We start from the raw sequence: 21,997 nt of genomic DNA on the forward strand, positions 1-21,997 counted from the left end.
GATGGAGTTAAAATAGAAGATATGGAATTACATGCCTCTGCAAATATTGAGAGACATTTACATCTTTCTTCTATTTACTCAGCATTTTGAAAGAGGAGTAGTGTCAGATAATAAAAAAAGAGGTTTGGTATTAAGGGTTTACATTTCAGCTGGACGTCTCATTGCCTGGGTGCCTTTTGGATCATCAGTTTTCTCACTTAAATAGAGAAAATAAGAGTACCCATGTCTCTTGTGAGGGAGTCTGTGTAAACAGCCCAGGATGGTGCCTGGCAAATGTTAGGTTGTCAATATGAGTCACATCTAAGTTGGAATCTCTTTCTTCAGAAGTGTTCCTTATTTTAGTCAGTTTCAGATTCTTAGAGGAACCATCTGCTATAGGAACTGGGCTAAATGAGGATGATATTTCGTTCCACAATCAGAAAGTGTTGTGATGGGACTGTTCAGTTTTCTTTTTTGTTCTGAATTCAGATTTGCTTTGCTGAGGCATGGAGGTGAAAGATGTCTCAGAGGCTGAAGACAGAGCTGAGGATCCAGGTTCCAAAAATAAAGGCCAGCCTGATGCTGCACAACCTGATTTCCCCCCAGAAGGGCAGACCCCTGGCCCCACTGCCCTCTGGGAAATGCTAGAAAGGAAGTTTCTGGAATACCAGCAGTTGGCTCCCAGGAGTCCGGCTGAACAACAGAAGAGCCTGTTGAATCTTCTCCCACTGTTTCTAAAGGTTGGTATTCTCATTTTTGAAACTGTAAAAAGATGATACAGCACTCTGGGGACCCTTCTGGGATGATTGGAAGCTGGAGTCGGTGGTTTTAATATCATCGTGAATGGTCTCTGATTGGTTGCTTAGAGGAGAGTGTTGTGCTATTTAATAAAGATAGCAACAAGGCTTATCTCCTGGGTGAGGATGGACTTGGAAAGGATGGACAGTTGGCTCTTGAGTATTATTGTCTCTTTAGTTAAAAAAGGATATTGTTCAACAATGATATTGTTCAATTCCTGCTTAGGAGCCAGAGGAGAAACCTGCTCCTTTGGAAGCTAAGAAAGGAATCTGTGTCCTGTCATGTGAGTGGCAGGGTGGCTGGTAACTCCAACACCAGGGCCTGGGAGAGTCAGAACATAAGTTGCGTCAATGACGCAAACTGAGATGTAATCAGTGGGGAGCAGCAGAGCAGTATTCCCTTCCTTGGCTGTAGACACACAGGAGAAGCCCAGCCTGTCCACTGGGCTGGCACTCTGACTGGTGGCAGCTGGGAACAGTTTGGGTACAAGGAATTTCCTTTATTGTCTTGGAATAAAGTTCCTGCCAGTGAGGTCTGCCTTGGAGTTGAGTATGTTAAAGTCTAATTGGAGAGTTAGAAAAGCATCTTTTTTATGAAGACTTAGTTTTTGCTTGACCACTGATTTGGGGATATTATTGCAAAATCCATGTACTTACATTCAAAGTATGGAGAATATGAGATACTTTCACATTTGAAAATAAACTTGGATGTCCAGGTGAAGGCTTTGGCAGATTTTTATTGGGAAATCCCTTTGCTAATATGTTTCATCTAACCTATTAACCAAAAATACTTAATGATTTCCAAAGATGACTTAGAATTTTCTTGGGATCATATTTATATGATTCACTGAATACTTAGGCATGCCTTTCTGTAAAAAATTGCCAAGTAACTTATTGTCTATGAATTCATAATTTTCTCCATGTTTTGGACTAGTATGCTCCATTTATCCCATTTCACAGTATGGATAACTGGTGCATAGGGAACATATCGGAAAAGAGCAACTAGATAAAGAGAGGCCACTTAGGTTTCTCATTCCCAGCCCTTCCTGCTTTGATGACCCCAACTTCTGGGAGGCAGTTTTACCCAGTTCTCAGATCAACTTTGCCTTATAAAAGGAAAAATGTGAGAATCGCTGCCTCTCACCCACCAAGTCACTGGGAAAGTGTATGGGTTCAGCAACAGCACTGTATCTTTCCCACCCCTCTGAGCAGCCCTAGCTCTGATGAAAGGACTCTGCACCTGACAGCCAGGGCTTGATACCTCTTTGCCTCTCTCCAGATTGATAATTTGAGAATTCATTCTTTTGTTGTACAAATATTTGGGCTTCCCTAGTAGCCCAGATGGTAAAGGATCTGCCTGCAATGCAGGAGACCCAGGTTTGATCCCTGAGTTGGGAAGACCCCCTGGAGAGGGAATGGCTATCCACTCCAATATTCTTGCTTGGAGAATTGCATGGAGAGAGGAACTACTTATTGAGCTCCTATAGTCTCTTTTGGGTCTGGTGCTATGAAAGTAAGGAAGACCAACAGAGGTTTTACCTGTAACTGTCCAGAGCAGAGGATACTGAGTAGGACCTAAAATGTGTTTGTTTGGCATCTAGGAATTAAAAATGAATTCAGTTCAGTCGCTCAGTCATGTCCAACTGTTTGTGAACCCATGGACTGCAGCATGCCAGGCTTTCCTGTCCATTACCAACTCCTGGAGCTTGCTCAAACTCATGTCCATCGAGTCAGTGATGCCATCCAACCATCTCATCCTCTGTTGTCTCCCTCTCCTCCTGCCCTCAATCTTTCCCAGTATCAGGGTCTTTTCCAATGAGTCAGTTCTTCACTTCAGGTGGCCAAAGTCTTGTTTCAGCTTCAGCTTCAGTCCTTCCAATGAATATTCAGGACTGATTTCCTTTAGGATTGACTGGTTTAATCTCCTTGCAGTCCAAGGGACTCTCAGAATTGACTTCATTCAAAAATGAATTGGTGCCATTTCTTCAAAGTGGAAAGTTTTCATGTTGAGACTCAGATTTCAAATTCCTCTTGAAAATATTTGTAGCTCCAATGGTGATAATCGGATGGAGACGGTTAGGGGCACCTCTTTAAACAGAAGATGGTCTTGGTCTCTGATTTACCCTAGTCCTTCACTCCTAATACACCCAAGCCACCTCGCTGATTTATGTTATCTGACCCTACAGACACACTGACCTCATGGATAGCAAGCGGTTCCTATTATAACCTAACATCGATATTGGTTCGTGTCTCCCAAACCCTTTCCTAATTACAGGAAGAATGATGGCCCTATTGTTGAATACATGGGATTTGAGTCAAACAGTAGGGCTCCAGATCCAGCTCCATTGCTTATTAGCTGAGCATCCTTGAGCAAACTACTAAATTTTACTGAGCCTCCATTTCCTCATCTGTAAAATGGAATCAATACCACTTTGCTGGGATACTGTGAGGGTGAGATCAGATGAGGATTGTAAAGTCCACAGCACATGGAAAGTAGACATGGTGCCCATTCCCTTTCCACCAGTCTCCCGGAAACTGACTGCACACGTGCAGTTTGAAATCCCATTAGTTACCATGATCCCCAAAACTGCTGACAAAATCTGCTACGGTTTGGATCTCTGGAGCCCAGAGACTACCACCAGCTTTTTCTTTTTTTTAAATCATTTTCTTAAAATCTATATTCTTTTAAGGCTCATATGTTTACAAACCTGTTGTTCCTATTAAGTTCTGACCAATAAAACCCTGCCAGAACTATAGCTCTCAAGCTTCTTAATTAAGAATTGGTAGTAGAAAGGAACATGGGGAAGGTGGGAGGTTGGTATTTTTTGGGGGGAGGGGTTGTAGTGCAGATAAAAGCTGAGCTGTAGATGAAGACCGAGGATGGCCATTGGATTGCCATGTAAGAAGTCAAGCTTGTAAAAACTCTCTTCTGAATTGTATATCCATAAAACAGAGTTCTTTAAGTTTGTTTGCAAAGAACCCTCTTAGGAGTATCAGGACTTAAAAAGCCATCTCCCATAGCATGTGGCCAGTCAAGACTTTCCTATGTCTCCTTGAGTTCAGAAATACTGCCACTCCTTGCACTTGTGTTGTTTAGGGAGTTGACTCCAGGATGTTGCAGACAAGGAGTTGGTTTTATTGCATCATGCAGGAAGCAGCCCAGAGCCAATGCTTCCCAGGGTTCAGAGTGGTTCTGGCAGGAAGGATTCAATGGACCATTGTTCTATCCCTGCCAAGAGCCTTGGGCTTTGGTCTTTCTGAAACCTTCCTATCATAAGCTCTTAGAGCAAGAGAAGGCCTTCCTCTCACAAGTACGGGCAGGTCCTGTTGGCCTTCAGTTGATTTTACTTTAGGGAAAAGGGAACCACTCACATCCTCTCATTGCATATAGATATTGGGTAATAATAGATGGAGAAACTAGAGTTACAGGTGTAGTTGTTGAAGATTGTCCTTAGAATGTGTTCTTTGAGAGAAAGCAGGCAGCTAGATGATGGGAAATCCTTGGCAATTAGTGTAAAATTCCTCCCTGTCTGGGACAGACAATCTCAGGAGAGGGATGACTTGGGGAAAAAGGCAACTCTGTGCATTTGGTAGATTAGGGATACTGCTAATAGGTTCATACTGCTCCCTTCAAGAGGTGACATCTGTGTCCCCTTCCCTGGAACCTGGATGGGTTTGTGATGGCTTGACTAATTGAATAGGGCAAAAATGAAATTTCTGGGCTCAGGTCTCAAGAGAATTGTAGCTTCTCCCTGTCACTTGGAATACTTGCTCTTAGACCTCTGCTGCCATGTTGTGAGGAAGCCCAGGCAGCCCTGAGTAAAAGCCCATGTGGAGAGAACCAAAGCTCCTGACAGTGAAACTGCACTGCTACTGACAGCCAGCGCAATTTGCCAGCCATGTGAGTGTGCCATCTTGGATCTTTTAGCCCTTGTTCGCCACCCCAGCTGAGTGAAGCAGAGAAGAGCTGTTCCTGCTGAGCTCTGCCCGAATTGCATGTCCATGAGAAAAATAAATGATTGCTATTATTTTAAGCCACTCATTTTGGGCTTGTGTGTTAGACAGCAATAGATAATCAGAAAAGTGGGTAACACAAGCAGGAATCCATTTATTTCCTAGTGCTGGGGAATTGGAATTAAAACTAAGTCAGCTGTATTTGTGAGTGTGTGTGTGTGTGTGTGTACATGTGCATGTACACAAGTGTGCACAGGTACTCTTAGGCTAACTGCCCGGCCAGTGGTACAGAGTTTATACTGTTGGATGCAGTCAATTATTCTTATGTAAACCCAGCATGGACTCACCTGACTATGGAAAAGAGAGAAGTGACCTTAAATATAATAACAAAGATGACCAAGAGTTATCTCCAAGTGTGGTATCCAGAGGGGATGGTGAGGATAAACACTCCTTCTTGTTCATCTCTGGCTCATCCACTTCAGAGTGGGGCCTGCAACTTGGTTTATTCCCTTCTCAGAGGAACAATATTTTTGTTATGTTATTAAACTTTTGATGCATCACTTTTTTCTGCTTACAAAGGAGAGAATTAGCAGGGGGAACTCATGTAAAGTATCTGAAATGTTTTGAGTTTACTTAAAGGCCAAGTCATCAAACTCTGCAGCAATGAAACTAACCAGGTTCTCTTTCAAAGCCGAGGTTTTCTCTCGTTTCCTCTAGAGCTTCTGTCATTCCTTATGCTCTGGAGACCAGAGCATCATTTTCTTTTTCTTTTTTCCGTGTGAGGGGATAGCCACAATACATAATGGTGAAGCTTAGAGAATGTAAGTAAATAAATTTTTTTTTAATATTGAGCAATATTCTCCCCGCATGCAAATCCCAATTTGGGGGAAAAATTAGTTCCTTCTGAAAGCTGCCTTAACTCTTTGGGGTCTCCACGGTACCATTCAGTAAATGATTGCCTCTGTGCATCAAATAGCACCCCAGTGGCCTGAAAGAGTTCATGGGGCCTCCAGAAGTAGCCATCATGGTCCCAGGAAGGAGTGTGAGCCTTGGGAGAATCTGACTGAGTGTACAATTACTGCTCAACTCACAGTGGCCCAATTTGCTTTATTGTAGAGTGCCTCCTGGAGTCCCACTGCTCAAAGACAATCTCAATGCCTCTGAGTCAACTGCCTGCAAATCAGCCTTTCAGGGGTTTGCCAGCACTGGAAGGAGGCACAGACATTTGTTAGGAGGATATCATAGAGTTCTTAGTCCTGGGGAAGGAAATAATGTTACCACTGAATTTCCCAGCCAGGAGGACTGACTTCTCTCTCCAGAGATTAACTCTTCCAGGTGATAGCTGGTTTCCAGGTGGTAGCCATACGTTTCTTAGAAATGCACAGGCTATTTTGGTATGTGTGAGATAATTCAACTCTTTACTCTGCTGCTTAACTGGTTATCTCAGGTTACCGTCTGGTTCTGCCTCAGTTTCTGTAAAGTGGGAATAATAATAATACCAATCCCAAAGGTATGTTACATGGATTAGTGAAAACAATGCATGTCAGTGCTTGGCACAGCATTTGGCACAAAACCAGCAACACATTTGGCCATTATTCTGCATAATGTTCATCATATGTTCACTTATCAAATATTTGTTGGAGGTCTACTATGTAAAATAGTGCTTAAAATTCATCTAGTTGTTTTTATAGTTTTAGCAAAGTTCTGATATACTGTTTTTTTATCTACTTTATTTTATTTACAAAAGAAAGGTGTGACTACATTCATTTATAGGGCTGAAATTTTTTTAACTATTTCAGATACAAAGTTTTGTTCAAATCAAAATAAATAGCCGGGTACTCACCACCCATATGGGCTTCCCAGGTGGTGCCAGTGGTAAAGAACCTGCTTGTCAAGGCAGGAGAAGTAAGATGCAGGTTTGATCCCTGGGTCAGGAAAATCTCCTGAAGGTGGACATGGCAACCCACTTCAGTATTCTTGCCTGGAGAATCCCATGGACAGAGGAGCCTGAAGGGCTATAGTCCACAGGGTCACAAAGAGTCAGACATGACTGAAGCAACTTAGCATGCACGCATGCCCCACCCATATAAAAGAAATAAAACATTTCAGATAAACTAAAGCCACCTATGTATAAATTCAAGAACTTATTCCCCTTCCACTCACTCCCAATGGTAACTCCCAACCTGCTGAATTAACATGCCCTGTGTGAAATGATATACAAAGAGACAGCAAGTTGTTAAAGTATATTATGGGATCTTTCTAACACACCCATAAAACTGTATGTAAATTATACAATAATATGGGTGTATTTTTATAACCATAAGTAATAATATCATGTAATTTATGTATAGTCTCACAAGTTTTTGTAGACTCAAACTGTAATATACTTTCACAATTTGCTTTTTCCACAACATTCTATTTCTGGGATTTATCTGTATTGATACAGCTCTATTTCTCTTTTCTTTTTCAGTTCTATGTGATATCCTTATATAAATTTGTCACAAATAATTCATTATCCTATTGATGAACGTTAAATTTTTCCCTATCAAAAATAACATTGCATAAATATTTCTTGTCCATGTCACCTGTGCACTCATGCCAGCATGTTTAGGGATATACTTAGAGACTTCTCTCCAGCACTGGAATTGCTGGGTGGTTGGACATGTGCCCCCTTGGCTTTATTTAATCATGTTAAATGCTTCTTCAAAGAGATTCTTTCAAGTAACTCTCCAGCATAGGGTATGGGGGTTTCATGGTTCCTCACTTTCCCTACATTTGGTATTATTAGATTTTTCATTTCTGCTAACCAGAAAAGTATAAAATATCTTCTTGCAGTTATCGTTTGCATTTCCCTGATTATTAGTAATTTTTTATTTATCTTTCAATAAGTTGTTTGTTGCTCCATTTGCCTGTTTTTTAAAAATCAGCCTTTTAAAAAATTAATTTATAGGGGTCTAAATATCAGCCTTTTGTCAGTTACATTCATTATAAATATTTTCTCCCAATCTGTAGTCTGCATCTTCATTTTGTATATAGTGTCTTTTCATATCAAGAAGAGTTTTAAAGGTTTTTACTTTTAAACACACATAGTATCTATTGCAAGGAAACACACTGAGAATGATTTCCCTTTGGAAATTTTATGTCTTTCTCACCCTTTCTAGAGGGAGGATCTCAGCTTAAAAAAAATTGATTGGGCCTTTGGGAAAGAATATAATTTAATACAGCTGGTGAGTGGGAGCAGTGGACGACAATCTAGCAAAATTGCATTTCTTAGTGGCCACTAATTGCCAGGAATGGACACAACAGCTTACCTCCCTGGTGGGAACCTGGGGTCAGGAATTGCCAGGAACTCAAGTTCAGGGCCAAGGACAGTCACTCTGCTCTGTACTCAGCCTGTGATGACATGGGAGAACAAAGGGAAAGGACTTTCATGAAAAGCAGACCTAGGAACAGGATTGCTATGGAAACTGGGAGGAAATTCTGGAAAGAGTCTGGCATCCCAAGCAGAATTGTAAGACTTCTATTAAATAGTATTTTAAACAATAATCAGGGAAAGTCTGAAAAAAAAGACCAGATGGGATAGAAATGAAAGGGACAGATAAGAGAGCATTTTAAGGAAATTAAAAGAAACGGAAGACTAGAAACAATGACAGCAACAACTGACTGGGAAAGGACTTCTTAAGCTTGGAACTAAATCCAGAAAGTAAAGGAATGTACTGAGAAATTTCATTTCATAGGAATTTCAGATTTCTGTACAGTTTACCAAGAGGGAGGATAAAGGGAGGAGGGAGGTGGGAGGGCGGTTCAGGAAGGGGAACTCATGTACACTCGGGGCAGATTCATGTCAATGTATGGCAAAACCAACCAATATAATATTGTAAAATAATTAGCCTCCAATAAAAAAAGAAAAAAAAAGTTTAAAAAAAACAAAAAAAATAAAGATGAACTGACAGATTCAGAAAAATTGAAATAATGTTATAGACCAAAGGTTAATGATTTTTGTATATAAAAAGGTTTTTAAAATAAATAAGAAAATAATTAAAAACCCAATAGAATAATAGGCTAAGAGTAATAACAGACAATTCAAAAGGCATTAAAAGTGTTCATCCACTCTAGTTACCCAAAGATTGCAACTGAAATGAGATATTTTTTCTTCTATAAATTTTCTTATTTAAGATGAAAAAGCACCACAGTGCTCGCTGTTGGTGTGGGTGGAGAGAAATCAGCCCTTTTCCAGGGAGCCCTTGGAGGCTAATCTGGTGAACTTTTTCTGGAGAGTGAGTTAGTAGTTATTAATAGTAATAGGTACCAAATCACTTAAAAAAAGGGAAAAAAACCACTCTTTTAATTGGATAGTATCACTGACTCAATGGACATCAGTTTGAACAAGTTCCAGCGAAGAACAGGGAAGCCTGATATGTTGCGGTCCATGGGGTTGCATGAAGAGTTGGACACGATCGAGCGACTGAACAGCAGCAACAATTGAAAATCCCACTTTTTAAAATCTACAATTTTATCTTTTAGAATTTATCTGAAAGAAATACTTGCACTGCTAAACTAAAATATTTGCATGAGGTTTGACAAGAGTGTAAGAGGAGAATCAGTGAGACCCAGCAATTGATGGTGAGGAGGGGGAGGGAGGAGGGACCTAGAGAATTACTCTTGGAATTTCCTACTAGAGCAGGTGAGTGCTCAGTAGGGCCATTCACTGAGACATCATACATTGGGTTTGGGGGGAAGGCAATGGATTTAGTAAAGTGTGTTTGGTGTTTCAGGAGCACGAGTTCAGGGGAGATGTCCAGAGTCAAAGCTGGATGTGCTTGGAGCTCAGCAGTAAGTTGAAAAATTCATAAGCACTAGTGTAGGGAGACAGTGGAATTTGGAGGGTAGGTGATTCAGTGGCTTTCCAGTGAAACTGAGAATGTGACTTAGGCTGGCAGGGAGGTGATTCTGATGCCTAGCTTTGTAGCTTTGACATCACTGAGTGAATCCTGCATGTTGCACTTCAGGCCTGGGAACACTCCGTGGGGATCGTCTGCTTTCCCAGTCTTCAAAGGCTGGCTGAAGATGTTTCCAACCAGTTTGCCCAAGAAATACAGAAGGCACTTGTGGGAAAGCCTGCAGGTAAGAGCTGAGCTGACCTGGAGAACTTCGTGGAGAGCAAAACAGCTCTGCGGGCCCCTCCCAGGCCTCTGGCTAAGCCCCTCTCTGTTTTCTAGGGGAGTTCGAGTAGAGCCTTTGAAAATGTACAGCAGGCCAGGTTCTGACACTGAGGACCCTGGAAAACAAAGGAAAAGGCTAGAATAGGGAAGAGAAGGGTAACTTGGGAAAATTTGCTGCTCTTGGGAGGGACACACAGATGCACATACTCACACCACTGACCCTACCCGATATGTGTGTGATATATATATACACACATACACACACAGATGCTGCTCCCTGGCCAACACACACACACACACACATGCACACAAACATGCACACAAAACCAAAGCCAAGCAAATTTCCTGCTATAGGTCTCCTGACTCACATCCTTTCCTTCATGGAGTTGGACCCCCAGAGCCTGGGCTATGAGGCTGAGAGCAGAAGGAGATTCCAGAGGGAAGGAATAGCTTGAGCATGGTGTAGATGGAGGAATCCCTGTGACAAAAGGGGCTCTGTGCCATAGGAAGTGAGGAGAAGACACTGGATTATGGCAAGTCCAATTGCTGAGGAGTTTGTTCTTATTATTTAGCAATAGGGAGCCATTGATGGTTGTTGAACAGGGATGATGGCATAATAAAAGCTATCCTCCAAGGAGATTAATGTCGACAGAGTAGGAAATGTTTGGTATAGATACAGTCATCACTGTTGGGAGTGCAAGAGGTGGAAGTTCGTAAGGATGCTAAGGCATACCTTAGGGAGAGAGGGGCCCAAGTGGAGGGAAGCTGGGTGAGCTGGCCACTGCACTGCCCTGCTGGTGACACTTTCTCTCCTCCCCACACTGTTGCCAGAGCAAGCACGGGTAGCAGCTGGGAAGCTGCTGCGATGGAAGGGCGATGTGGACGTGGACCAGGATGGTTACCTACTCCTGAAGTCGGTGTACGTGCTCACGGGGACAGATCCCGTAAGTTGCAGGCCCCACTGGCCCCACCTCCCTTCCTGGGCACTTCTCACCAATGTCCCAGCACAGGGCAGTGGAATTTCTCAAGGGTGCTTTCTTTCCATGAAACTGATTTATCGCTTTTCCTCCTCTACGTCCCCTTGGATAAAGAACATGGACTTCAGAGTCTGAAATCCTGCCTATTCACATCCTGCCTTTTAACTTGTGTGCCGTCTTGAACAAGTTATTTGATTTCTTTGCATCTCTGTTGTGCTGTTCATTTTAAAGTTAGAGATAATAATGCTTCCATTCTAGGGTTAGTGTGAGGATCAATGATGGGTGATGTGTGTAGACTATATTTCCTGTGTGTCGGGGTGGGGCTGGGTGCATGCCATGCATTGTACAGGTAATGCTTCCAAGACCCTAGGAATCAGATTACAGTGATGCTGCACTGGTGACAACAATCAGGTTTGCCTGTGATGTGCAGCCAAAGGAGCCAGGCCTGTAGGCACCTCCCTCGTGCCGCACCAGAGATGAAAACGACTGCTATTCCTTCTTACCATCCAGGCTCCATCCTGGCTGTATTCATCCCATCATGAAGTGGGGACCTTGAGTGGTCTGCCGATGGCTGGTGGCCTCTCAGGCAGAAGCAGCCCCCAGAAGCTGTGGCCATCAGCATAAATGACCCAAAGTCCTGTGCAGGGCAGGTCTCCTCTGTCTAGTGAGAGTGCCCACTGTGAGTGTCCTGGTGCCCAGACTAGGAACAGCAGGGAACCAGGCTGGGGTGGTGGCTGCCCTCTGTCTAATGGTGAACACAGGCATCTGACGGGCATTTGGAGATAGTACCAGGAAGTGGGAGAGGAGCATGGCAGACAGTTGCTCACCAGCGGGAGGACCATCTGACATTTCCTGTCTGTGAACTGCCTGGACCACCATCAGGGACAGTGACCCGGAGCACAGGGTGGGAGCTCTTCGCCCCCCGAGGAAGGACTATTTTCAATGTGAGCAGTAAAAAATAACCTAAAGCCTTGTTTTCTGCTGGGAGGAGTCTGCCTCCAAAGCAGCGAGAGAGTAAGCAGTTGGCTCTCTGGGGAGATGGTGCAGTTCAGAGGACAGGGAGAGACGCCCTGAGTGCGGCCACGCAGGGACATGTGTCCAGTACAGGGGGCAGACGTTCCCTGCAGTGAAAACGTTTAGGCACCAGCAGCCTGGTGCTGGCCCAGACTGAACATTCTTCCTTTCTCTTGTCTAATGTACCCACCGTGTCTGTCAGATTAGACATAGGGTGGGAAATCACGTACTTTCTATTAACCACACACGTGCTCTCTCGTGCTCATGTGTGCACACACACATATGCAGAGGTTCCAGTGCAGTAACAGCAGTGGAGCTCCGAGGCAGAGCCCGTGGAGAAAGGCCCTGTGAAGCTTCAGAGTCAGGCTGATCCCTCTATTCTGACTCCTGTCTCCTCTCTGTCTGGCAGCCCTGGGGCCATTGAGGTGGGTGGCTCTCTGGGTCATTGGTCCTCACCTATAGGGCTGTTTGGGTCAAGATGAGGTCTCGGATCTGAGCAAGGGGATGGAAAGGGCCCTGATCATGTCCTTCATTCAGATGCTTGAACTTGTTCTCAGCCACCTCTTCTTGACTGAGTTTCCAGTTCCCTCATCAAGAGGAAACCTGTCAAAAACAGCAGTGTGATTGCCAGGAATGCCCTTGATTTCTGCTCTGCAGCAGCCCTCCTCCTCCCCCTTTCCTTCCTATCATCTCTCTGTCATGTAAAAGATACGTATACCTAGCACATAATACACACTTTATGTAAACTGCATCTTCACAGCTGTCCCGCTGGCCTTGAAATTGTCTCCGTTCTTAATTGAGAATGTGTCGCCCAGAGAGAGGAAGTGACTTCCCCAAGTTCGTGGCTGAAAGAAACGAGTTGGATGACCTCTCTGGTCTGGGTCTGGAGCTGTGCTCTGCAGCCCTGGGTCACATCTGAACTTCCCTTGCAGGAGACGCTGGGCAGAGTTGCTGAATCTGGGCTCCCAGCCCTGCTCCTCCAGTGCCTTTACCTGTTCTTTGTTTTTCCTCTGGAGAAGGATGAGCTTTCTGAGAGTGATGTTCAAGTTCAGAGGATGTTTGTGCAGGTGAGTAGGGGGAGGGCTGGTCTTCCTGGGCCAAGACCAAGCTTCTTCTTGGTCCTCCAACCTGCTCCTCCAACCTCCTCTGGTCTCTCTCTACCCCTAGCTCTGAGCCTCCTCTATTCTCCTGGAGGGCCCAGCTCACCCCTTCGCCCCTAGGCTCTGCAGATGCTGCGGAATCCCGTGCATTTGGAAGACAGAGTTTCTCTCCACCTCCTGTATCTCTGTGTTGCCCTTGTTCTCTTCCAGAACATTGTGCTTCTCCTCCTCCTCTGCTTGGCTGCACCAGCTTCTTGTCCTCCAGTCTGTGTTCTAGGGTCCTGCCCGCCCTCCTGGGCACCTGGAACCTCCTGTGTCTGGCCCCTGAACCTCTAAGAACAAACTCGCCAAGCCCCCCTTGCATAACTCTATCAGTACTCGCTATGTACCAGCCTTGTGCCATAACTTTACACCCATCACCTCCCTGAGTCCTGTCTTTCATCACAGGATGTGCGTGGTATTGTCATCTTCATTCAGCGTAATCTAAAGTACGGTGAGTAAACACGAGTCCAGAGTCCAAGTGTGGCTCAGTGGTAAAGAATCCACCTGCCAAGCAGGAGATGCGGGTTCAGCCCTGGGTCAGGAAGATCCCCTGGAGAAAGAAATGGAAGTTTACTCCAGTATTCTTACCTGGGAAATCCCATGGACAGAGGAGCCTGGCAGGCTATGGTCCGTGGGGTCACAAAACTGTGGGACATAACTTAGCGACTCAACAACAATTAGGGTCATAGAGGAGGCGGGTGGGCGCAGGGATTGGAGCCCTGGGAAGCTGGCTTCTGAGTCTGCACTTAACCACTCTGTGGGGTCACCTCCATCTCCCCTCTCAGACACCATCTCAGGCCACTATCACACGTGGTGTGCTCATGTATTACCCATCTTTCCTATCTTCTCTAACTGGAAGGCTTTTCACATAACTTCTCACCTCTGTCCCCTACCCCTTTACTGACAAGTTCTGCTTTCTCAGCTTCTGGCATGCTGAGTTCACCAGAAAACTCCTCTTGCCTCTCTAGTGGAGGCGGGGTACTGTCTGTCTTACTTCTCTGTGTGCCTTGGCCAGGGTATCACACGGAGCACGTACGCAGGACCATTTGGGAACTGCCAGTGCAGCTGTACTGAACATGCATGTTCACATCCGCGTCCATTTTAGACCAGTGCTCAAGCCAGAATCCTCATTACCAGCGGGTATCTCATGAGCTCTGCCAGATTCCACTTATGCAGGGGTGTCCCCTAAGCTTCAGTTGTTAGAAATGTAGGCCTCATTTGCCCACATATAAATCATATTTTAAGTGGTGGTCAGGACACAGTACTGGGCACTTAAGTCTTTACTGTGTGGTTTCCACGTGCTTTGCAGAGAATTAATGCAGCCCTGTCTTCAGTGGTCCTCTCTACGTATGGACAGAATGTGAGCCACAGCGATACCACCTCAAGGTTCTTCAGAGTTTCCTTATTTCATTCCATAAACATATACAGAGCTCCTCGTGGGTGCATCTCTATACTAGACCTACACCCTCCCATAGAGATGACAGAGAGATGGAGAAGACAACTGGGGAAAACAATCACACGAATAAAGGAGCAGGATCCAATTTCTTAAACGCTCTGATGGAAAACTGAGAGATGTGCTGGGAAATGAGAGCCAGCGGACCTGACTTACGGTTGAGCATAAATGGAGACACTTCTGAGGAAATAGCATTGAACCAGGGAGCTGAAGGTTGGGACGGAGATGTGAAGGAGGAGGAGACAGGAGAGGAGAAGAAACGGCTGGCCAAGTGAAGGGTCACATGGCCGCAATCACCTGCCATCTTCAGGGGAGACCAGAAAAGGGGGTCTGTCCCCAGTCCCATGACTATCCAGCTGAGACTCCATCACTGTGCAAAAAGGGGCTCAAGGATTTGGACAGAAAGAGTTTTCCATATTTGCCAAAGTGGAAGAGGGTCCCCTCAAGACCACCAAGAGCCAAAAGGAGAGTGCATAGGATAACATGAGGGAAGAGGCAGGGCTGGGCCATGCAGAGCTCTGGGAGCTGTATTAGTGTTTGGTTTCCATGCCAGTGCACAGTAGGTTTTCAGGAGGTAACCATAGGAACATGGGATGGGTGGGGGCAAGAAGTCCAGCTAGGAGGTTACAGGATAACGCTCATAATCTTACGGGGAAGTAGAGGTTGAGTGCCAGCCAGGGATTCAGGAACACAGCTCTCTTTTTAAATAGCACTGTTAATTCTGTATTTCAATCACAGGTGGCATTTTCTGCATTTCTATATAATAAAACACCTCTCTAAGTCAAACACTTTTGTGTTATTCTGACGTGGAAAGGATAACCACTGCTCGTACTGGGTTCCGTTCCGTTCCGTTCCGTTGCTCAGTCGTGTCCGACTCTTTGCAACCCCGTGGACTGTAGCCTACCAGGCTTCTCCATCCATGAGATTCTCCAGGCAAGAATACTGGAGTGGGTTACCGTTTCCTTCTCCAGGGGCGTACTGGGTTAGGAGTCCACATTTTAGCCCTGCCACCTTTTTATAGGTGGCTGTTGACCATACCAGTCTCAGGCAGAGGGTGATCATCCACAATTCTATCTCTCCTGCTCAGACAAGGAAAAGTAAGGAACAAATTCATTACAGGAAGGAAGCTTCCTAACCAGAAACTTTGCATTTTTCCCCCTCAGATGTTGCTCAACATTTGCGGTGAGGCTAAGGGTCTGGAGGGACTTCTCTCAGGAAATGAACTCCAGTCTCTCATGATTGCCACGACATGTCTTCGGGAGCACAGCTGCTACTTTTGGAAGGAGCCCACCTTCTGTGTGCTGAAGACCATCTCCAAGGCCCAGAACATCGGTGTCATCCAATATCTGCAGGGTATGACCCTGGGAGACCAGGGATGGTCTGTGGGCACATTTTCTAGAATAAGACCCTGGGATGCCCTGGCAGCATTAGCATAGATTCCAGGGATCAAAAAAGAGACAAACAGGGTTATCACTGATGTCCAATTATGCCTAATAGGTGACCCTATATTACTTGGGTCCATTCATGACAGGGCTTTTACTGTTCATTTTGATGATCCATTGGAAGGGAGAGGGAAAGGGCAACTTATTTACTACACATACTGTCAAACACATACTATGCTGAGCTCATTTGTATATTATCTAATATTTTTGAGCTAGATATTGATGATTAATGCCATTTTGTAGTGAGGAAACAGATGATTAAGTGTGACAGAAGAATTTGCCAAGGCTCCCCAGCTAGTGAAGAAGAGAATCACATTTTAAACCCAAGATTCCCAATTCTAGTGCCTTAGTTTCTGCTCTGGACAGTGCGTGTAAAAGTTAAGGACTTAGATTCTGAGGTTAGACAGCCAGGCTGTGGGCTCCTGCCCTGTCCTCCTAGCTGAGTGACCTTGAGCACTTACTGCCTGTGTGCTTCAGTTCCTTTGTCTGTAAAATGGAGATAATCCCGCTGATCTCACTGGATTGTTGTGAGGCATTAATGAGTTGGCATATTTGAAACCCTCAAATAGCACCTGGCAGTGGATGCCCCATTGGTCAGCATCCCAGCATCATTACTTGGCTGTGATCAAAGTTTATACCCTGAGGGAATCAGTTCTTTTAGCTGTCCCAGGACTTCCCTTAGCATCGTCTGCCTCCCAAGGACTCAGGTAATGCTGGGAAGCACGGACACCACTGTGGCCCGCAGAATCTTGGGAAAATGTACTGGCCTCCTTTCAGGTGCTGGCCCACCGTGGGGCAGGGAGGGAGGCTCTGCAAGGATAACTTGGGTGAGTAGGTTCTGACAAAAGTCTTCAGCTGACCTTCCCACCACCATTGTTCAACTTCACCAGCTGAAGTGCCTCTTAGGAACACAACCGTCCATCTCTTGGGTTAACTCCAAGGGATCTGAGCCTGCCAATGTGACCTGCTTGTCCACAAGCACTTGTCGCATGACTTGTCTTCTTTCTGGGACCTCTCACCCCCTCTTATGTCAGGGGGTAAGAGCTGAGCACATACAAGTACCCCCTCTTACTGTAACTGAGCCCTGGGATGAAACATCATCCCTAGTTTCATGACTGAAATTTCCCGATGAAGCTATGTCCAGTGGTAATAGTGTAGGACTGAGCCAGGCCCGAGGTGCCCAGCAACCCACGCACCCCTCACAGACTACAGTCGGAGACCCCTGAGAAAAAGCTGCCTGCCTTGGTGGCAGGGGTCTCTCACTGTAGTCATATTCTCAGGTAGAAAAAAAAAAGTCATGTTATGGAGATCTAGTCACCTAGAGTCCTGTGCCCAGGGCCCCTGCAGGGGAATGAGTATTTTCCATGGGCCTATAGGCTGAGGAGAAGGTCAGGAAGTGAGGACTAGGCTCGTGTTTTTCCCTGCCAAGCCAGCAACTGTCAGTGCTTCCCTGCTCAGCATGCAGTCTTGAGATCATGTCCTTGGCTTCGCAGGTGAGGGACTGAACATGCCTTCTCTCAAATTTTGGGAGACACTTTTCCTGAACACTGGCGTGGCTTTCCTGGCATTCAGAAGAGGCTTCTCCTAACAAAAGAGCCCTAAAAACAGTGATCCATCAAAATGCAAACCCAATGGCATCTTTCTGCTGACTCAATTCTTCCCCTGGCTTCTCACAGCTCTGGGGTAAACAGTGCATTCCATAGCAGGTCACACACCAGCTGGACCGTCTTCCGCCCTCTACCTTGTGGAGCACACTTCAGGGCTCCAACCCTCTGGATTCTTTAGTAGCTGAAACACACCCTCTTCTTGCCCTTCATCTTCCAGCATGTTCATATATCCTTCCCTGCACTTTTCATCGAGCTAGTTTCTGCACAGCATTGCTTCCTTAAGGTCTCCTGTGACACTCAAGTCTTGTGTCTTGCATCTTGTTATTTAACGGACCTGGATCAGTCTGCATGCTGGGAATTAGGGGCAGAGGGCTAAGAGACATTCATCCTGTTCCTTTTTTACTTACTCTCCATCTGGGCCCCAGAGCGTGGCTCTCAGGATGACACTTCTCAGAGAGGAGGCTTATTCTTGATCCAAGAGTCAGCAGACGTGTTTTGGATGAATTCTTATTCACATCTTGACATACAATTTAAAATCTGGTGGGGAGGGAATGACCACAGCAGCAAAGCCATTGTCTCTGAACTCACCATGGGTGTGTTTCCCCCTACAGCCATGGATTGCATCAAGATCTCCCTCCAGAACCTCTCCAGGCTTGTTGACGCCCTCCCCGCTCCTGAGGTGAGCGAGGTAGTGAGCCTTGTCTTGGGCTTTGTGAAGGACTCCTATCCCATCTCCTCAGCTCTCTTCCTGGAGTTTGAGACCGGGGAGGGCTACCCTCTGCTGCTCAAAGTGTTACTTCGGTAAGTGGCTGTGCCTGGTGGGAAAGAAACAGCGGAAGCTGAGGTTCTCAGAATCGTATATGGTGCTCTGGAGAAAGATATTGAGGCTTCTCAGAATCTCTTCTGAAATTCAAATCTCCATAGATCGTGTCCAGAGAGACTTTTATTGCGAAAGTAATTCAATGTGCAGCTGAGTTTGAAGTTACTTCTTTAGGAAACCAGTGGGTGAGCTCAATAATAGTTTTACCAAGTCCATTTGGTGGCATATACTGCTGGCATGCCGGCTAGTCCGACAGTCTCCTGTCAGAGTCCACAGACTCTGTTGGAATGGCTGTGACAAGCTCTGCCTGTATGCTGTGGGGCTGGAAGTGCCACAGTTCAGCAAACCCCAGAACTTGCCCTCTACCAATGACTGGTAGAAGCTGATGGATATACACCCAGCGAAGTTGCCCCTTGGGTGGGATAGCTCTCCTTTGCCTTCCAGAGTCCCCAGGAGGACTAAGCTCCAACTGCTCTTGCTTGGTAATGTTCTTGTACTGGCTTCCTTCCATTCACTGTCTCAGAGGACCTTTCCCCTTCTATTATTCTCAAATTATTCATCCATGGGAAACACACAAAAGATGTGACTCAGCAAAATCTGGACTAATTTCCTCCACTCTGAATTGCTGTCATCTTCAAGTTGGGTCCAGGAATTGGATAAACCAAGGGATGGAAGTGAAAGAAACTTGCTGATGGCCTGAACTCTTCCACTGATTATGAGGAAGCTCTATAAGGGCAAAGTCACAAAAATTCCCTTGGCTTAGCTCTGAATATGAGCAGCGTTGCTCATCTGTAGGGTGCAGATTACCATTGTGCTTCACAGATTTTGTTACAGAGTCAGGCTTTTAGTCTAGAGGGATGACTTGGATACGGGGACTGAAATCCCAAAGGAATGGGATTAGATGACAACATCCAGAGGACCTTCCTCCAAAGGCACACACAGAATGAGCATCTCTACGTGCTTAGTCTGTCAGACTCAGACTTAGCCAGACTCAGTTGTGTCTGACTGTTTGTGAGCCCATGGACTATAGCTCACTGTAGCTGTCCATAGCATTTCCCAGGCAAGAATACTGGAGTGGGTTGCCATTCCTTTCTCCAGGGGATCTTACCAATTCAGGGATGGAACCTGGATCTCCCGCATTGCAGGCAGATTCTTTACTGTCTGAGCCACCAGGGAAACCCAAGGAATGTCTCTACGAGTAATGCCATATTTTACTCGAGTCTGGACCATCACTGACTGGTGACTGCCACCATGGATGTTTCTGTCATGCTGCTGCTGCTGCTGCTAAGTCGCTTCAGTCATGTCCGACTCTGTGCGACCCCATAGACGACAGCCCACCAGGCTCCCCCATCCCTGGGATTCTCCAGGCAGGAACACTGGAGTGGGTGGCCATTTCCTTCTCCAATGCACGAAAGTGAAAAGTGAAAGTGAAGGCGCTCAGTCGTGTCTGACTCTTTGCTACCCCATGGATTGCAGCCCACCAGGCTCCTCCATCCATGGGATTTTCCAGGCAAGAGTACTCTGTCATACAGAGTACTCTGTCATAGCAGTTCCTAAATATCTCTTTGGTTAAATGGCTGGTTGGTTTTCCCCAGACTTCTTGTGGAATGCAGGAGGGAAAATAAACTGTTCAGGGAAGGTCAGAAAGGACCCATATCGGCCCATTTGTTTTCCTTTTTGCCTTAACGGAAGTCACACTGCCAGAACTTTTACCCTTGACATGACAATGACACTTAAGAGACCATTCTCCATGAGAAGAGCAAGGCAGCCTACTACACATAAGTAGTTGAAAACAAAAGAAATACCCACCCTTGAAATAAGCATGAAGAAATCTAATAAAGTCCAATTATTTCCCATGATGTTTGTATTGTTGCTCTTCTGAAATATCAGATCTCTCATTTGGGAGTGCTCCTGCCCTGTTGGTGCCTGAAGCCCATACATTTTGGGAGTCCTACCACAGAAAGCAGCTCTCCTGTGAGCAGATGCTGTGGTTCTGCTCACAGGTTTCTCTGTATACAGAGATATTTCAGATACCTGAAATACAGGTTTCTTTATATTCTGTCTCTGCAAGTCCTTAGATCTAGGACTGATGCTTACAAACAGAGTGACTTTTATCCACTCTCTCCCCCCCTCCCCCCCGCCATGCCTTTTGGTGCTAAACCAGTGGATATCTTTGGGGTCATGACGAGCACTGTGATCGTCATTGCCTCTGCCTCCCTGTGAAGAGCACCTTGAACAAACCTGGCTGTTCTGTCCAAGACATCCAGGGAGTTGGTCTTGGCTGTCCCCACAGGTACGACGGACTGACCCAGAGCGAGGTTGACCCCCACCTGGAGGAGCTCCTCGGGCTGGTGGTGTGGCTGACAACCTGTGGGAGGTCAGAGCTGAAGGTGTTCGACAGCATCACTTACCCGCAGCTTGAAGGCTTCAAGTTCCATCATGAGGCTTCTGGTGGGTCTCTGGGTGTCTCTGGGTGCCTTGCGCCCTGACAAGGCAGTGCAGGTCCTTTCCTGATTCTCTGTGCAAAAACAAACATGTGGCGCCCGTCAGTGACTCAGTAAGGTCTGATTCTGTCATGCCTTTGCGGGATTACCTATGTATTTAGAATCTCTCCTTTATACATTTTTCCAAATGCCCTGGGTGAGACTTAGAGGAAATGTTTGCACAAATAATGGAGACAGTGTGATTTCCATTCTCACCTCTGATGTGACTTACTCGGTGACATCTGCTTGTCTAACAGGGGCTGATGGCCCTGAAATAGCAACCCAGACTCAGAGTCAGTGCCTCCTTAGTTCTATGATATATTGATTGATTCATTGACTGATGAATGCAATCAACAAGTACTGATGCTTCTGTCCAGCAGCCACTCTGTACCTTGCTGGAAACCACTGTGAACAGGCCAGGTGTCTGTGCCTTAAAGATGCTCTACGGAGACTGTCACATAAACCCCAAGCTATAATCTATTCAATAACTGGCTGATAAATAAGAACAGTGGTGACACTAAGGGTGAGGTTTAGCTCTGCCTGGGTCAGCCAGGAAACTCTGCACAGAGAGTCTCATTCAAGAGAGGTTTCAAGGCAAAGGATGGGTGGGCCAGGAAGGAAGGAGGGGGACGAAGTGGAGGGTGAAAAGCTGTGAGGCCAGTGTAGGAAAAGCCACTGGATGTGACTCCAGCAGACACACAGGGCAGTGTGTGGATTAGAGACAAGTTTCAGAAACATTTTGAGTGTCTGAGGCGGAGAGAGCTGGAAGTCGAGAAGTTTGTGAGAAAGTGTCTCAAGGACAGGATACAATGAGGCTTGACCTTGTATCTGGAGAGAAAAAGGGGGATGGGTTCAGATGGTCTTTTTATTTAATAGCTTGTCTAGAAATGAAACTGACTTTGCTTAGTAATCTTTAACATCACTTGATTTTAACTAATTGAAACCAATCCTCCAGCCCCATTCTGCCCAAAGGAAATATAATGTGAGCCACATTACATAATTTTAAATGTTCTAATTATAAAATTTTAAAAATTAAGAAGAAACAGGTTAAATTATTTTTCATAATATATTTTATTTAACTCTATATAGCCAAAATATTACTATCAAAAATGTGATCATACAAATAACTGTTAATGATTATTTTCATTGTGTTCTTTTCTTTGTGCT

At 45.4% G+C, this 21,997-nt stretch overlaps 1 protein-coding gene across 5 annotated transcripts in view; it reads left to right on the plus strand.

Annotated features, from left to right (window-relative positions):
* Positions 1 to 21,997, plus strand: part of WDFY4 (WDFY family member 4) — a 255,392-nt gene that overhangs the window by 20,021 nt on the left and 213,374 nt on the right. For all 5 annotated transcript variants that reach the window (XM_088842090.1, XM_088842089.1, XM_088842091.1 and 2 more), the window contains exons 2-8: positions 469 to 719; positions 9,740 to 9,854; positions 10,724 to 10,836; positions 12,816 to 12,950; positions 15,642 to 15,831; positions 18,139 to 18,328; positions 20,641 to 20,798. In XM_088842090.1, coding sequence (XP_088698216.1) covers positions 486 to 719; positions 9,740 to 9,854; positions 10,724 to 10,836; positions 12,816 to 12,950; positions 15,642 to 15,831; positions 18,139 to 18,328; positions 20,641 to 20,798 — 1,135 coding nt within the window. In that variant the 5' untranslated portion in view covers positions 469 to 485. The remainder of the gene's footprint in view (positions 1 to 468; positions 720 to 9,739; positions 9,855 to 10,723; positions 10,837 to 12,815; positions 12,951 to 15,641; positions 15,832 to 18,138; positions 18,329 to 20,640; positions 20,799 to 21,997) is intronic.

The sequence above is a fragment of the Moschus berezovskii genome, chromosome 12 (assembly GCF_049115385.1).
Source record: "Moschus berezovskii isolate FMDL1 chromosome 12, NW_MosBer_1.0, whole genome shotgun sequence".
Classification (NCBI taxonomy): domain Eukaryota; kingdom Metazoa; phylum Chordata; class Mammalia; order Artiodactyla; family Moschidae; genus Moschus; species Moschus berezovskii.